The sequence below is a fragment of the Octopus bimaculoides genome, chromosome 3 (assembly GCF_046866305.1).
Source record: "Octopus bimaculoides isolate indiv1 chromosome 3, ASM4686630v1, whole genome shotgun sequence".
NCBI classification, from domain to species: Eukaryota; Metazoa; Mollusca; class Cephalopoda; order Octopoda; family Octopodidae; genus Octopus; species Octopus bimaculoides.
Genome location: NC_142930.1, coordinates 157,829,289 through 157,847,728, shown reverse-complemented (window position 1 = coordinate 157,847,728; position 18,440 = coordinate 157,829,289). Strand labels below are relative to the sequence as shown.

The 18,440-nt window shown below is 37.9% G+C and overlaps 1 protein-coding gene across 1 annotated transcript in view; it reads left to right on the top strand.

The window, feature by feature from the left end:
• Nucleotides 1-784: 784 nt before the first annotated feature.
• Nucleotides 785-18,440, top strand: part of LOC106883285 (uncharacterized) — a 26,300-nt gene continuing 8,644 nt past the window's right edge. The window contains exons 1-9 of the mRNA XM_089349849.1: nt 785-916; nt 3,436-3,663; nt 6,079-10,829; nt 12,502-12,560; nt 14,796-14,894; nt 15,247-15,313; nt 15,745-15,816; nt 16,837-16,977; nt 17,840-17,967. Coding sequence (XP_089205975.1) covers nt 3,449-3,663; nt 6,079-10,829; nt 12,502-12,560; nt 14,796-14,894; nt 15,247-15,313; nt 15,745-15,816; nt 16,837-16,977; nt 17,840-17,967 — 5,532 coding nt within the window. The 5' untranslated portion in view covers nt 785-916; nt 3,436-3,448. The remainder of the gene's footprint in view (nt 917-3,435; nt 3,664-6,078; nt 10,830-12,501; nt 12,561-14,795; nt 14,895-15,246; nt 15,314-15,744; nt 15,817-16,836; nt 16,978-17,839; nt 17,968-18,440) is intronic.

The window sequence follows — 18,440 nt, the reverse complement described above, 5'->3', positions numbered from 1 at the left end:
TCAGACCGTATCCTTCAAAGGGTCATCCTACCGACTAGGGTACAGTCACTCACCTTATACTCCAGCCTTTACCCACAGGCACAAGGCCTTTTAATTCTGCCCTTCTATCGTAAGTCCAGGAGCATTTGCTCAGTTGGTTTCGCTTCACCTTTATTCAAACACTCTGCATTTACTCATCTCTACTCTTCGCGTCACTGTTTGTGATCGTCCCCACCACTAAGCAAACCAATCTTTACTCTCATCAACGTCCGTCCTTTAGAACTTATATTGCATGTGCTTTACTTGATTTCACTGGTTTTAAGGGAGCTTTGAAGGCCAAGGGCGCAGTCCTTCATCCAGACCAAACCAATTAAATAAAAATGCAAATGAAAATATTAAAAAAATATATATCTATTAGATAAGAAAAATTAAAAAGAAACAAAAGAGTACTTTCCATTTGATTTATTAAATTAAACGAAATAATTAATAAATAAATAAAGAAAGAAAGGCAAAGCAACAGCGAAAACGAAACTGTAAATAGCGGAGGCAAAAATTAAAAACAAAAAAAAGTCGTAAGAAATTTTTGAGCAGCGTCTACACTTCACTTAATGCAAGCTGACATAAAACTGCATGTACCACGCATAATTTTAAATGACAGAATAAAAGTAGAGACTTAGGCGTCAGACGTGGTGAAAAAAAAAAATATTATACAGTCGATCTATGTCTATATTTAATTTTATTTTCATCATATGATATATCTTATATTACAACCAAAATAGGGAATTATTTGTCGCCGGGATATGTTTCACCGGAAGTTGTCAGTTGCACTTGCGCAAAGAAACATAACATGGCTACACGTGGAAGTAGCTTTTACTTCTTAATTGACAAATTTTTGATTAATTAAAATGAGAAACTTCTTAAATGAAAATAACAACCAGTAAGTACTCTAATGAACACACTCAACTCTTCTCTGCTCTTAACTGCCTTTATATTAAATTATGAAATCATTTCTACGCCCATTGCTTTGATAACATCTAGTTTTCATTCGACAAGTGTTTGTTTACAAAGAAATCTGCTGGCAGAAGCTGTTCTCTTCGTGTTGTTTTTTGCCTTGTATTGGATGTTAATAGTTTCTTGTGAGCTTTACAAAGTCTCTGTCTGATATGTGGTTGAAATAGTAAAATAAAATTTTTCTTTAGGTCAGAATCGGTAAAACATTGGAGGCGGGGGGAACTTTGTTTTTAGCTACTTCTCTCCACGCTCTGAGCACAAATTCTATTCAGAGTTAGATAACATAAATAATGTCGATAAGTACTGGTGTTGTTCGATTAGTACGGCTATACCTCAGAATGTAATGTCCCAGTGTGGTCACAATAAAAGGACTAAAACCAGTAAAAGAATATATGCATGTTTATAATGCATGCGTGCACACACACGGACGCACGCACACACACACTCGCTCTGTGTTTGTGTCATAGCCCTAAATAGTTTTAATTAGGGTGGGGCAAAATGAGATGTTTTTACTGCATATTTGACTTTGAGACAAAATATTTTTTTTTCTACAAGTGTTCACTACTTTACAAAAACTGTATTAGCTAAGCAAATGGCCTTAAGTGCAGAGCATTATCACATAACCTGATCACTATCTCAAAAAAATTATCACCGAAAGCTTTGAACATATAAAAGACAAATTTGGTTGGGGCAAAATGAGTAAGCCAAAATAAGGTATATTTGCCGCATCACTTCTCCAGAGAACAGACTAATACACATCAATATCCATCCTTAGACATCAGAAAGAACAGAAATGCAAAAAAAAAAAAATATATATATATATATAGGTCAAATGAAAGAGGCTCAGGGAAAAATGGCACATGAAATATATATATATATATATATATAAAGCTGTTTCCCCTTAGGAAAGAAATAATGAGAACCTGGATGTCTGAAAATAGCTATTGGTTAAAGCTCTTTGATGTCACACCAAGTATAGTCAACCACTTATCAAGCCAGTAGGTTAACCTCTGTATTTTCCTTTGACCTGCTAGAAATAACTGCCAAATCTCCCTCAAATCACACCCTGCCATCTCAAAGAAAGATGGATTAAAGCCAACCCTTGATATACAAAAAGAATGGGATAATCAGGTTGGAATCCCTTTAATTAGAGGACTGCTTCATCAAAGCTGTCTGTTAATTAAGCAACAACTCAGATATCAAATATAAACAGCTCTATCCTTAGCTAGAACTGAACCTAAAACTTTGTGGTTGTCAGGTAAGTAGTGTCATTTGTTTCCAATCTTCTGTGAAAATATAGCTGGTATGCGGGAAATATTATCTTGCTTGGCAACAAGACGGGTATCCAGCTGTAGAAAATCTGCTTCGATGAATTTTGTCTACCCCATGCAAGTATGGAAACATGAACATTTAACTGATGATATATATATATATATATATATCATCATCATCATCATCATCGTTTAACGTCCGCTTTCCATGCTAGCATGGGTTGGACGATTTGACTGAGGACTGGTGAAACCGGATGGCAACACCAGGCTCCAATCTAATTTGGCAGAGTTTCTACAGCTGGATGCCCTTCCTAACGCCAACCACTCAGAGAGTGTAGTGGGTGCTTTTACGTGTCACCCGCACGAAAACGGCCACACTCGAAATGGTGTCTTTTATGTGCCACCCGCACAAGCCAGTCCAGGGGCACTGGCAACGATCTCACTGTTGTTGGCACTCCGTCGCTTACGACGTCGAGGGTTCCAGTTGATCTGATCAATGGAACAGCTTGCTTGTGAAATTAACGTGCAAGTGGATGAGCACTCCACAGACATGTGTACCCTTAACGTAGAGTCGGGGATATTCAGCGTGACACAGTGTGACAAGGCTGACCCTTTGAATTACAGGCACAACAGAAACAGAAAGTAAGAGTGAGAGAAAGTTGTAGTGAAAGAGTACAGCAGGGTTCGCCACCATCCCCTGCCAGAGGGTGTTTTCGATCAATAAACACTCACAACACCCAGTCTGGGAATCGAAACCGCGAGTCCGCTACCCTAACCACTGGGCCATTGCACCTCCACTAATATATATATATATATATATATATATATATATACAGCACCTGGTGCAGCCATCTGGTTCGCCAGTCCTCAGTCAAATCGTCCAACCCATGCTAGCATGGAAAGTGGATGTTAAATGATGATATATATATATATCATCATCATCATCATTTAATATCCATTTTCTGGCATGGATAGGATGGTTTGACAGGAGCTGGTATGGTTTCTATGGCTGGATGCCCTTCACAACACACACACATATGCATAAAACAGAGGGTTATTTAGCTTAATCTCATTTATAAATAAAATCCAGGTTAGTTTCCCAGTACTTGAATACTATTTCTCAGTATGTACCTAAAATTGATGCATCTTAAAACAGACTCCACTCCATTTTCAGATGATCTACCATCATGATCAAGCAGCTACCAGCCAGTGTTCAATCCTACATTCGGTCTGGTGTAGCAATAACAAGTGTCACTCAGTGTGTTGAAGAATTACTCCTCAATGCTGTTGATGCTGGTGCTAAGTGTATCGCTGTACGGGTAGACTTATCCTGTTTTCGCATCCAGGTTGTGGACAATGGAAGTGGGATTGCTGCTGAAGAGCTTGATAAAGTTGGACAAAGGTAAGATTATTAAATGTTTAAATGTCTGAGATGAGGCACTGTTAATAAGATTTTAATTTTCCAGACTGTTAACTTCATCATTTTTTAATATTGACATCTAATCCACATTTTGATGAGTTTCATCTCCAATGGTCATTAGTTGACTTATTCTTAGATGTGTACATAGTACCAGATTTGGATTAGAAATCTTTAATAGGCAGAGGTTTGGCTGTGTAGGTGCAGGAATTGCTGTTAAAGCACAAGTGTGGCTATGTGGTTAAGAAGCCTGCTTCACAACCATGTGGTCTTGTGTTCAGTCCCACTGCACTGCATTTTGGGCATGTGTCTTCTACTGTAGTCCTAGGCTGACCAAAGCCTTATAAGTAGATTTTGTAGATGGAGACTGAAGCCCTTCATTTGTGTGTACCCTTGTCTAGTCATCACATAATGGTTATATATGGACAATATCCTCATACAAGTCAGGTTCTTTGTTTCCAGTCTTCCATGAAAAACGTTTCTAGATGTGGGCAAATATTACCTTGCTTGGAAACAGGTAGGGGCTAGTGTCAGGAAGGGCATCTGACCATAGAAAATCTGTCTTAACAAATTCCATGGAAAAGTGGCCATTAAATGACAATAATGGTTCTGAATTGAGGACAGTTATGCTCTTCCTTGTTTGTCTTTCTTGTTTTCGGAAAATGACCAGAGTCCATCTCTTAGACACCAATGATACTTCTTAAAGAGTATCAGCAATGTATGATGCAGTTGTGCTGGCGACTATAGAATTATAATTACTCCTGATTATGTTACACCTTTCATGTGCCCTCATGACTGAAGAAGCTATGGAAGAGACAGTATTTCATTGTTGCAGATGTATGTGACAACCTTATCATGACAACAAATGGTTTGCTGTTTCTTTGCAGTTTTTAAGAAGTTTGCATCTTGACTTACATTGGACTTGGGTTTCAATGAAATGCTTCATTGATGATTAGTCTCATTCTCTTTTCATGGCTCAGTGACTAAGCACATTAGGGGATGCAATGGGATGACTATAGCAATCAATGTGTCTCACCATGCTCTGAGGTTGTTGAATTTTGACTGATGATTAATTTCTTGCCAGAGCAGCTGTCTGGCTTCCGTGCTAGTGGCCCGTAAGTAGCACCATTAGAGCGTAATCGTTACCAGCGTTGCCTTCTAGCACTTGTGCTGGTGACACGTTAGAAAATCATTCAAGCAAGGTTGTTGCCAGTACTGCTGGACTGGCTCCTGTGCAGGTAGCATGTAAAAACACCTTTTTGAGCGTGGCCATTGCCAGTACCGTGTGACTGGCCTTCGTGTGGGTGACACGTAAAAGCACCCACTACACTCTTGGAGTGGTTGGCGTTAGGAAGGGCATCCAGCTGTAGAAACACTGCCAAATCAGATTGAAGCCTGGAGTAGCCTTCTGGCTTGCCAGTCCCCATTTAAATCGTCCAACCCATGCTAGCATGGAAAGCGGATGTTAAACGATGATGAAGTATAATTTGCCAGAAATCCAGTCCTCACATGCATGAAGTCAGGAATCCTTTAAGAATTTCATTGAAAATTTGGATGGTTGCCTGCTTTAACTGACCTGCAAATAAGCTGCTTTAACTGGCCAGTAAATACTGTTGTTCTGGAGGTATTGCATTGCTGCATCATAAGTGGAAGTTGTGTGCTAGGTTCAAACCAGCACTAGATACTGTCCTGAAAAATAATTGGTAGGACCCTTACCAAATGCATTATCCTTTCTTGATGCTCGCTGGCTCTTATCTGCTTGGTCATTGGCTTGCACAAGTGATCAGATGACTGGAGATCAAACTGATCTTACTCTTTTACTTGTTTCAGTCATTTGACTGTGGCCATGCCGGAGCACCGCCTTTAGTCGAGCAAATCGACCCCAGGACTTATTCTTTGTAAGCCTAGTACTTATTTTTATTGGTCTATTTTGCTGAACCACTAAGTTACGGAGATGTAAACACACCAGCATCGGTTGTCAAGCGATGTTGGGGGGGGGACAAACACATACACACACCCATACATACATACATACATACATACATATATATATATATATATATATATATATATATATATATATATATATATATATATATATATATATATACATACACATATACGACGGGCTTCTTTCAGTTTCCGTCTACCAAATCCACTCACAAGGCTTTGGTCGGTCCGAGGCTATAGTAGAAGACACTTGCCCAAGGTGCCACACAGTGGGACTGAACCCAGAACCATGTGGTTGGTAAGCAAGCTACTTACCACACAGCCACTCCTACGCCGTTCTAAATGTAACTATGAAAAATAATTTTCATGTTGTTGTGCTTTAAGAATTTATCAGCTCCTGTACATGCTATGATGTTGACTAAATTTCATTGTTAATTTTTTTTTTTGCAGGTATTCAACGAGTAAATGTCAAGGTATTGAAGATTTGGATTCCCTGAATTATTTTGGATACCGAGGAGAAGCTTTGGCTAGTCTCTGTAACGTTTCTTCATTACTAGAGATTAACACTCGAACACAACTCTCAGCTCAAACCTATAGTAAGATTTTCCAACATGGGAAGCCTTTACCTACCATAGAATCAAAGAATCCTCGCCCTAGTCCAGGAACCACTGTTACACTGCATAATTTGTTCTACAACCTTCCTGTAAGGCAAAAGTCAATTAGGTTGAGTTTAGAGCTTGAAAATATTTGTCATCGTGTTGAAGCCTTGGCATTATTGCAGCCAAAATTATCAATAACTCTTCGTAATGATGTCACTGGTTCTGTTATGCTACAAACACACAAAACTAGTAGCTTGTTAAATACATTCTCTTGCCTTTTTGGTCACACCAAATCAGAAAGTCTCTGTGAAGTTTCGCATAGTTCTGGCTATTTTTCACTTAGTGGCTATATAGGACGAGACAATCATTATAGGAAAGATATTCAGTTTATATACATCAATAACCGCCTTGTGCTAAACACAAAGATACATAAAGTAATAAATAATATTCTTAAAAAGTCTTTGATTGTTAAACAAAAGCTAACTTTAGAGAATAGTGAAAAGTTAAGCCCATTTAAACTCTCTAAAAAATATCCAATTTTTTTGTTGAACATTAAGTGTCCGCTTAATGTGTATGATATAACTTTTGACCCACGCAAGACCATGGTAGAATTTATTGAAATGGAAAATCTGTTGCAAGCTGTGGAGGAAATGTGCTGGGATTTTTTAAGAAAAGAAAATCTTATGACTGTTGACTCTCTAGCTTTGGAATTAAAGAAAGAATCTAAGTTTCGGTCAAATGGTAGCCAATCTCCTTTAGACTCTACGATCAGAGATCCAGATAAAGAAATTGATGAAAATATTGAAGACCAACTGTATGATAATGTGAAATCTCGAGCCCTCAAGTCCTTACCAATTAAACGTAATCTCTTTAAAGCTAAATTGGATGAACAAGATAATGATGTTAATATTGATGATAGTGATATCCCTTCAAAGTTTTCTAAGAAGGACAAAGAAGATATTGATAATTGTCTGGATGTTTCAACTGAAAGCCAGGTACAGTATAATTCTGCAGATTCAAATGAGACTGTATCTTTAACAGAAGATACAGATGAGTCTTTAACAGAAAATATTGGTACACCTGTTGTTAAATCGTCTGTTAGTTCCAGCAAATCATTTGATTCTTGCACAAAATTATTAACTGAATCTATGAGCATTTTCACTGAAACACCTAGCACTGTGGAAGAAGATTCAGTTTCATGTGAGAGATCCAAATGTGTTGAAGACACAAATAGAAACATTTTGGCCCAGAGAAAAATGGCTGCTAATTCTATTGTAAATGATAGAATTCTTAAATGCGAAACAAGCAGGTCAAAGATGACTCTTCCATCTGCTTTCCGTATAAAAAAAAATTACCCATCTAGAGCTCCTTCTGAAATGAAACCTTCCACTCGATCTATCTTAGATCGGTTTAGGTCTTCCAGTTCAGCTCGACAATTTTCTTTACCTGGAACAAAAAGATCTTCAGATCTAATTAGTGGAAGTCTGAATTCCTCAGATATTTCAAAAACCTTAAGTTTTGAGTCAAAAACTGGACCCACTCATGAAAGCAGTAAAACCTTATCAAATAAGATGAATGAGAACGAAATATTTTGTCATGAACATTTTTCAGGTGATTCTACAGCAGCAAAACAGGAAGTGGTGGCTGACACTCATCAGTCAATATCATTGAAGCTTGCTAATTTATTGAAAAAGAAATCTGGAGATAAAATGCAGGTTAGTGGAAATATAAAGGATAGAGTTTTAAATGAAGAAGCATTATCAGCCATAAAAGATAAGCAGTCTACAGACTTATCTGAGAAACCTAAAGAAATACCAGTATTGAATAACCATTTGATTGTGCCAGAAAATTTCCCTTATGTGAAAGATGATGGTATTAGTTTACTGAAGGAGTCAGAGACAAAATATACATCACTTAAGAAAAATCATGATGTTATTGTATTAGATGATAAAATATCTAGTGATGCTTTAAAAACTTTACCCAAAATTCAAAATGAATGTTGTCGTAAGTTTGGTGAGCATAGATTTCTTACTTCTTCATCTTTTCTTCAAACTTACAGAAAGAATGAAAAAAATGATGCAAAATCTAATCTGCAGATTTCAAAAGACTTTCACGGGTTACAATGTCAAAACTTTAACCTAAATTCCTATTCTAAAGAAGAAATTCTCTCTGCAAATAAATCTCATATTTCATCTGATTGTTCTAGAAAGATTGGTGTTGATTTGCCTAGTTTCTCAAAGGTTCATAACACTCCTATTTCAACTATTACTGACAGCTTTCAAGAACATGATATTCCTTCAAATCACAACCGGTTTGAATGTAATAGATCTGATAGTAAATATGAAGATAGAACGGAAAATTCTTTTGTTTTTAATTTTGATGCTGAAAGTAAGTCTGATGATGCTAGTTTGTCAACAACACAAGATTTTGATAGTGTAGATATAACAAATTCTAGTTTATGTTTAAATTCTCACTTGCATTCTAAAGCATCAACTTGCACCGATTATTTCTTTGAAGAACAATATGAACAACCATTCAGTTTGAAGAATGCTGTTTCTAGTTATCATAGAAATAATTCTGAATCATCCCAAACTGTGCATAATCCCAGAAGCTTACATGTAATAAATTCAGAGAGTTTTTCACCATGCAAGCTGTTTCCTGAAGGACAGAGCAATATAAGCACTCAGAGATTTTCAATGTTCCAAGATGCATTAAAAAGTAAAGTTGGAGATAGAATTCTGACTGAAAGTCTGTATGTTGATGGAACATCCTCCTCCAAGATGGAAAATACAGATTCCTTTAATTTTGCACATTCATCTCATTCCTACACAAAACCACATAAAACTCTGAAGTGCTTTGATATTTTGACAAGTAAAACTGAAAATTTTTTGCTATGTATTTCTTCTGAGGAAGTCGAAGAAGTGAGCCTTGAGAATACTTCTAAATGTTCACCTTTACATAAGAACTCATCAGAGTTATTATGTCAAAGCTATAATATTTTGCCTCAAAGGAGAACAAATGATATCAGAGAAGAGAAATTGGATGGATTCAGAGTTCCATGTAATCCACGCGAAAATAAGACTATGGAATATATTCCATTCAATGTATTATTATCAAATAATTATGGGAGTGATGATGATGATGAAGAAGAGGAAGACGGGACCAAATCTACTGTGGTACATTGTGAAAGTTTATCAAAATGTGAGCTTTCTAATAATCAAGGAAAAGGCAATCCTAAAACAGAAGACTTAAACAAATATATTAAGCAAGTTGCTACTAATGAATCTGAGAAAAGTAGAAATATTACAGATAGTTTCAATTCTAATCATTTAGATTTAAATGAAAGAAATATGTCCAAACACCATCTGCTAGAGACTAATACAGAGTTTTCTGAATGTCCCAAACATCATAATGCACCTGAAGAATCAATTCCTTCACCAAAACCAGAATCATCTACTTCTGATACTCCAAGGTATTTAGAACCATCTTATACAAACCTTAATTCTAAAGCACAAGTTCAGTCACACTTAAATTCTTTGACTGGTTCTATTTCATCAAAAAATTTAAACATTACTCATTGCGATGAAAGCAGTTTTGAAAGGCAAACTATTAAATATGGTGGCAATATTGATAAAAAGAAATTATTGATTAATGAAAGTGAATTGATTAAATCTTCTTCAGTGAATTGCGATGTTGCATTGCATTTGAATGAAAGGCAAATATTTAATGAACATCCAGTTATTAGAAGCTGTTCTTCTCTTTCACAGCATAGTCATGTTGCAGCTACTAGAAATAAGGGTCAAAAAGAAGGCTGTGATATTGTTGTTGATAATGGTCAGTCAAATGATAACACTTGCAATCGCAGAAGTCAACAACAGGCGGAGAAAAAGCAAAGTAGTTATCAGGAGAACCCATGTCAACAGAATGTTCACTATTTCAATGATGAAGATCAAACTGAAAATTATCCTGTACATGGTAGTTACATGACTGTAGACAATAGTCAAGTGGTAGGTAACCCTCACAATCATCCACTACATGGCCACCGTATAAATACAGGCAGTAATCAAGCAGCAGATAGCTATGACACTTATCAACTGCATGACAACTGTATGAATGAAGGTTGTATGGAAGCAGAAGATAACTGCAACAGTTATGAACCACATGACCTCTGTATAAATGCAGGCAGTAGTGATGCAGTAGATAAATGTAGTGATGCTGAAAGCCAAGATAAAAGAGACAGTCCCCAAGACAGAGCTACTTTGCTTGATAAAATCTCCATTTCCAACAATATAGAGAAATTAAATATTTCTGCTTCAAAGAATAAAAATTCCCTAGAATTTCTCTCTGAGTGTGATTTAGCTACCAGATGTGATGATCTGCTGTCAGTGAGACAGACTGATGCATTAAATTCAGTAATGTCTCAGAATTTTGACTCTGATAGATCTGCATCTCCAGATCTGACAACAGATAATATGCTGCTGTATGATAATTCTCCTGAAATACCTCGTACAACAATGGATATGGAACAAAATTCTGCTGTTAAAATCTGTGATAATGACAAAATGACTGAAGTGGATTATACAGATTCTACCAAAGAAACTGGTAAATACTTTTTTAATTGTTTTTTAAAATTTACATTTATTGATTGCAAATTGATTAATTTCGAATCTCTTGTTCACAGGTTGTATTGTCATCTCTTCTGTCTAGCTTTTTATATTTCCAGTTTCATGTCTATCAATTTGTTGCTCTTTTTACTTTTCATTCATTTCTTTCACCATCTTGCCATGTTTCCATGTAGTCACCATTGTTTCTTTTTTACTCTTTTACTTGTTTCAGTCATTTAGTCGAACAAATCGACCCCAGGACTTATTCTTTAGAAGCCTAGTACTTATTCTATCGGTCTCTTTTGCTGAACTACTAAGTTACGGGGACGTAAACACACCACCATCAGTTGTCAAGCGATGCTGGGGGGGGGACAAAGACAGACACACAAACATACACGCACACACACACACACACACACACACACACACACACTTATACATATACATATATATGACGGGCTTCTTTCAGTTTCCGTCTGTCTACCAAATCCACTCACAAGGCTTTGGTTGGCCCGAGGCTATAATAGAAGACACTTGCCCAAGGTGCCACGCAGTGGGAATGAACCCAGAACCATGTGGTTGGTAAGCAAGCTACTTACCACACAGCCACTCACCTTTCCACACAAACTTCCTTCTGCCTCTCTGTATTGTACATTCAAACATTCAATCTTGAATTCTGTTAGCGATTTTTCCCTTTTAATCTTCACTATCTTATCTCAGATCAATATCCACCTGTTGAATTTATTCTGTTTAGGTAAGATAGCTAATAGGTCTGACTTCAATCCCTAAGTCATTCAAGCTCTATCTATCTGTCTGTCTGTCCATCTATCTGTTCAAAAGAATAAGTACTGGAATAGCAGGGTTAATCTACTTGACTAAACTCCTTCAAGGTGGCACCACAGAATGACTGCAGTCCAATGACTAAATCGAGTAAAAGAAAAGATAAATATATTTCCTGCAAATAAGCTCTCTTTTAAAACTTTAAATAAATATAGGCGCAGGAGTGGCTGTGTGGTAAGTAGCTTGCTTACCAACCACATGGTTCCGGGTTCATTCCCACTGTGTGGCACCTTGGGCAAGTGTCTTCTACTATAGCCTCAGGTCGACCAAAGCCTTGTGAGAGGATTTGGTAGACGGAAACTGAAAGAAGCCCGTCGTATATATGTATATATATATATATATATATATATATATATATATATATATATATATATATATATATATACACATATATATATGTATGTGTGTGTATATATTTGTGTGTCTGTGTTTGTCTCTCCAACATCGCTTGACAACCGATGTTGGTGTGTTTACGTCCCCATAACTTAGCAGTTCAGTAAAAGAGACCGATAGAATAAGTACTAGGCTTACAAAGAATAAGTCCTGGGGTTGATTTGTTTGACTAAAGGTGGTGCTCCAGCATGGCCGTAGTCAAATGACTGAAACAAGTAAAAGAGTAAGAGTATTATTGTTTTTCCTTTAAATATTTTAAAATTTGAAGATTTGATGTGATACTATGGTGGTGGGTATTCTGAATTTCTAGTATTCTGATTTTGTGATCATTTGTTCTCATGTTTGGTCCTTTTGTGTTTGAACTGAAGACCCAAAGTCTATTGAAACACACTCTCACACTTTTATATTACTTTTATATTGATTCTATATTTGTTTAGATCCTATTATTGAACTGTGGAACATCTGGAAGAACCCTGTATTTCATCAAGCTGAAAAGGTATTTCATTTGTTGCAGTTTTGAGTCACCACAACAACTAGTTTGTATATGTAGATGTTTGAGTCATTCTTCATCATCATCATCATCATCGTTTAACGTCCGCTTTCCATGCTAGCATGGGTTGGACGATTTGACTGAGGACTGGTGAACCAGATGGCTGCACCAGGCTCCAATCTGATTTGGCAGAGTTTCTAAAGCTGGATGCCCTTCCCAACGCCAACCACTCCGAGAGTGTAGTGGGTGCTTTTACGTGCCACCGGCACGAAGGCCAGTCAGGCGGTACTGGCAACGACCACGCTCAAAATGGTGTATTTTACGTGCCACCTGCACAGGAGCCAGTCCAGCAGCACTGGCAACGATCTCGCTTGAATGTCTTTACACGTGCCACCGGCACAGGATAGTTAACTCACCATCTCATTTCCCCTTTTATCTAAGTCTGGTCTTGGACCTGTACACATTTCAAAATAGGATATCCAAAGGAATATTTGAAAATGGAGTGCTGAGTAATAGCAGTACTTGGTGGAATAGAGCTTGTTATATTTAATCCTATCTGGGAAGGATAAAAAGCAAGATAGCTCAATTGCAATTTTAAATCAGAAAGATGCTCGCATAGCTGTGTAGTGAGGAAGTTTACTTTGCAGTTGCATGGTTTCAGGTTCAGTTTTATTGTGTGGCACCTTGGGCAAGTGTTTTCTGTTATAATCTCCGGCTGATCAAAGCCTTGTGAGTGGATTTAATAGATAAAGACTGAAAGAAGCTTCTTGTGTGTGTGTGTGTACAATGAAAAATAAAAAAGGGTCAACACTAGAGGAACAAAGTTTCACAAACAAGGTAAGAGAATTCTTAACATTTTGGACTTTAGTCCTTCATCAAAAAAAAAGAGAAGCATAAAAGGAGTGAGAAAGAGAAATAGTCTGTATATGAAAAAAGAGTGAAGGGTTAAAAATCAGGTGAAGATGCTGTTCTATGGGAAAGAGATAAAGGTTGGCAAACAAGAAGGGCATCCAACCATAGAAAATCTGCCTCACTAAACTCCATCTGGTCCATGCAAACAACGATGATGATATGAAGTGCTTCTTTACAGTTTCTTATTTCTTTACTACCCACTAGGGGCTACACACAGAGGGGACAAACAAGGGCAGACAAACGGATTAAGTCGATTATATCGACACCAGTGCGTAACTGGTACTTATTTAATCGACCCCAAAAGGATGAAAGGCAAAGTTGACCTCGGCGGAATTTGAACTCACAATGTAGAGGCAGATGAAATACTGCTAAGCATTTCGTCTGGTGTGCTAACGTTTCTGCCAGCTCACCGCCTTAACAGTGCTTCTTTACAGTTTCTGTTCACCACATTCCATCTTACAAAGTATTGGTCAACCTGAAGCTAGAAATCATCCTCATCATCATTTAATGTCTACCTTCCATGCTGGCATGGGTTGGACGGTTTGACAGGAGCTGGCCAGGCAGGAGCCTGCACCAGGCTTTTGTGTCTGTTTTAGCAGGGTTTTTACAGCTGGACACCCTTCCTAACACTGACCACCCAGCAGAGTGGATTAGAGATAAAGATATTTATTCAAGATACAGTGTGGTGAGATTGTTCCTGGATTGTACCATATGTTTGTGAAACAAACCTTTTGACCACTCATCCATACCTGTTCCTTCACCCACTAATTATTTCTCTCAATTTGCTAATTAGTCTCTTTATATAGGTATTTATTATGTCTATTGTAAATACACTGAAAAATCCTACGATTGGATTTGAACAGTCCTTTATTGTCAAAAATTGATTGAATCAATCATTACTCTTTACTCTTTTACTTGTTTCAGTCATTTGACTGTGGTCATGCTGGAGCACTGCCTTTAGTTGAGCACATCGACCCTAGGACTTATTCTTTGTAAGCCTAGTACTTATTCTGTCAGTCTCTTTTGCTGAGCTGCTAAGTTACGGGGACGTAAACACACCAGCATCGGTTGTCAAGCAATGTTGGGGAGACAAACACAGACACACAAACATATACGCACACACACACATATATATGACGGGCTTCTTTCAGTTTCCGTCTACCAAATCTACTCACAAGGCTTTGGTTGGCCCGAGGCTATAGTAGAAGACACTTGCCCAAGGTGCCACACAGTGGGACTGAACCTGGAACCATGTGGTTCGTAAGCAAGCTACTTACCGCACAGCCACTCCTATGCTAATTTGCTAATTTCTTTGTTTATTTTTTTCAGGAAGTTCTTAAAACATGGAGTAACAATTTCAAGGGTGCTAAACATCACCGTGTAACCCACCAGTGCCAGTTTACCAAAACTATGCTGTCTCAACTTGAGGTTCAGTACACACTTCCCATTTATATAAATTTACTGTTGCATCGCAGCCATTGGAGTGGGGTGGAGAGTTGGTAGTCAAGAGTGCAGATCGATGAGAGAGTGAAACAAATGGTAGCTTGGATGAGAAGATGGGAAGTGCAAAAGAGTGCAGATACATGAGCGAGTGAAACAAATGGTAGCTTGGATGAGAATATGGAAAGTGCAAGTGATGATAGGTTCAATGATAGTACAGATTGGTGTAGTATTTTAGACAGAAGCCATGAGGGATGATATGGCAGTGGAGATAGCAGCTGAGAAAAGAAATGTGACTGGAATAATGATTTTATTGTTAATTCTGTTTTCTAATTTACAGGCTGTCGGTCAAGTGGATAAAAAATTCATTGCCTGCGTTGTTCGTTCTGGGACCTGTCCAACAACAAGTGAGTTGTTAATTGACCTACCTATCTGTAAACTGATGTATGTATGTGCATGCATGTGTTTGTAATCACGCCTGATAAAATGCATAGATGCAATTTTTTTCTGGTATTTTACATTCTGAATTCAAAAGTTGTCTTGGTCAACTTTACCTTTCATCCTTTTGTGGTTCGTGAGTGGGTGGGGTGAGGGGTGGGGTCAGTAAAATAGTACCAGTCAAGTGCTAGGAGGTGGGGGATGATGTAATCAGCTTACTTCCTTTGCGCAAAATTGCTGGCCTTGTGTCAAAATTGCAAAGAATCATTCAAAGAAAAGCATCATTGCTAATAATATTTATAGGCATTTGTAGACTGGAAATAAACAAGGAAAACAGAAAGTGTGAGAGGTTGTTATGATTTCAAAATGTCTAGAATAACTCTGATTTATTCATCTTCAGCACCTGACCATCTGATTATAGTCGACCAGCATGCTGCCCATGAGAGAGTCCGTTTGGAACAACTAACAGAAGGTGAGGATACTTTTTTTTTTTTACTTGTTTCAGTTATTTGACTGCTGCCATGCTGGAGCACCGCTTTTAGTCGTGTAAATCGACCCCAGGACTTATTCTTTGTAAGCCTAGTACTTATTCTATTGCACTCTTTTGTCGAACCACTGAGTTACGGGGACGTAAACACACCAGCATCGGTTGTCAAGCGATGTTGGGGTGACAAACACAGACACACAAACACATATACATATATACACACATATATATACATACATATATATGACGGGTTTCTTTCAGTTTCCGACTACCAAATCCACTCACAAGGCTTTGGTCGGCCCGAGGCTATGGTAGAAGACACTTGCCCAAGGTGCCACGCAGTGGGAATGAACCCGGAACCATGTGGTTGGTAAGCAAGCTATTTACCACACAGCCACTCCTGCACCTGTTTAATATGTTTAATTTCTTTACCTGTTTCTTTCCAGTATAAATTGGGTTGGATGATGTTACAAATTCAGAAATTTTTGTAGGTGATGTAAATATTTTCTTCTTGTATGCTCTTTGTACTTCGAAACCTTTATTTGTCCTCAGTCAAATCGTCCAACCCATGCTAGCATGGAAAGCGGACGTTAAACGATGATGATGATGATGATGATGATATATATATATATTTATTTATTTATTTATATATGAAGTTCTTCTTTCAGTTGTCATCTACAAAATCTACTCATAAGGCTTTGGTCAGCCCAACAATATAGTTGAAGTCTATATGAGACAAGGGTACACACGTGCACACACACCCTCTCTCTTTGACACACACACACACACACACACACACACACACACACACACATATACATACTGAAATTATTTTATTTGAACGTTTAGTGCTATCTGATGACAAATAACTTTCTACTAAAATCTTTTGATATGCTAAAAAATCTAAAGCCACATCTTTAAAACAATCTTTACTCTCTTAAATAAAAAGATTGTACATCTTAATTGCAATGTGAATTATTGTGTGTTTGTCTTTATAATTTTCAGAAATGTACCAGACCGAAGACACTGATGGTGAAACTCACAGAAGAATAAGTTACTCGAATATAGTTCCCCCATTAGTTTTATCATTTTCTGACCGTGAAATGAGAATGATTCAATCTTTCATTCCCGAGTTTCTCAAAATTGGTATGTATGTTTGTTTTGTGTTACATTGCACTAATACTTACCTGTTTTTTTTTGTATTTACTCTTCGAAATGAAGACAATTACGGACATTGTTGTGTGATTAAGAAGCTTGCTTTGCATCTACATAGTTGCATGGTATCTTTGGCAAGTGATGATGATCCCTGTGACAAGGAATATTATCTTTCAAGGGTTCCCCAAGATTGAAAAGGTTGGGTCACATTGATCTTGTCCAAAGTAAGCCTAATGTTTTCTTCAGCCTGACAAATGAAAGACCGAAATCGAAACTGAACCAAATTCGATGACTGGCACCCATGCCAACCTTCCTTCATTGGACACTAAACTCAGCTTGCGAAGACCTGTTGGTGCAAGTGAGATCGAAACTGAACCAAATTTGATGACTGGCATCCGTGCCAGTGGAGCGCTAACAGCACCATCTGAGCGGGATCACTGCCTGAGCAGCGGTCTCGCTCCCATGCAGGTGGCACATAAAAAGCACCATTTGAGCGCGATCGTTTCCAGCTTCGCCTTACTGGCACTTGTGCTGGTGGCATGTGAACAAAACATTGGACTGACTCCTGTGCAGGTGGCACATAAAAAACACTATTTGAGCGTGGCCGTTGCCAGTACCGCCAGACTGGCCCTCATGCTGGTGGCACGTAAAAAGCACCCACTACACACTCAGAGTGGTTGGTGTTAGGAAGGGCATCCAGCTGTAGAAACTCTGCTAGATCAGATTGGAGTCTGGGTCGCCAGTCCTCAGTCAAATTGTCCAACATAGAAGGCGGATGTTAAACGATGATGTCTAGCATGGAAGGCGGATGTTAAACGATGATGATAATAATTTCCTTTATTGTTAACACTAGGTATAGAGATGACCATGTCAATAGCAGATAACAGTATTGAAGTTCACACAGCACCATCCTGTATTGTAGCTCGGGAAGCAAGCGAGAGGAAGTATAATCGTCGTTCTGTCATTGAAGAGCTGCTGCAGGTGAGGAACAAAACTTCTATGTTGGTTGTGTTTTGTTTTTGCTTTTATTGTTGCACTGTTATTTTTTTCTTTTGATGCTGGTAGGTAGAGGCATGGCTGTGTGGTTAAGAAGCTTGCTTCCCAATCATATGGCCTTGGGTTTAGTCCCACTGTGTGGCACCTTGGGCAGGTGTCTTCTGCTATGGCCCTAGATTGACTAAAGTATTGTGAGTGGATTTGGTTGATGAAAACTGAAAGAAGCCCATTAAACAAATGTATATATAGGAAATGAAGGACAACACCTACAATGGTTGCAAGAAAACTGTAACATTTATGTTACAGTTTTCATCTTTTTGGGGTTGATAAAATAAAGTTCTAATCAAGTACTGGGGTATTAATTCCCTCCCATCCATTTTATATCCCCCACCCACCTGACTTATGAAAGGCAAAATCTGTTGTATTGGAATTTGAACTCAAAACCTAAAATGACCTAA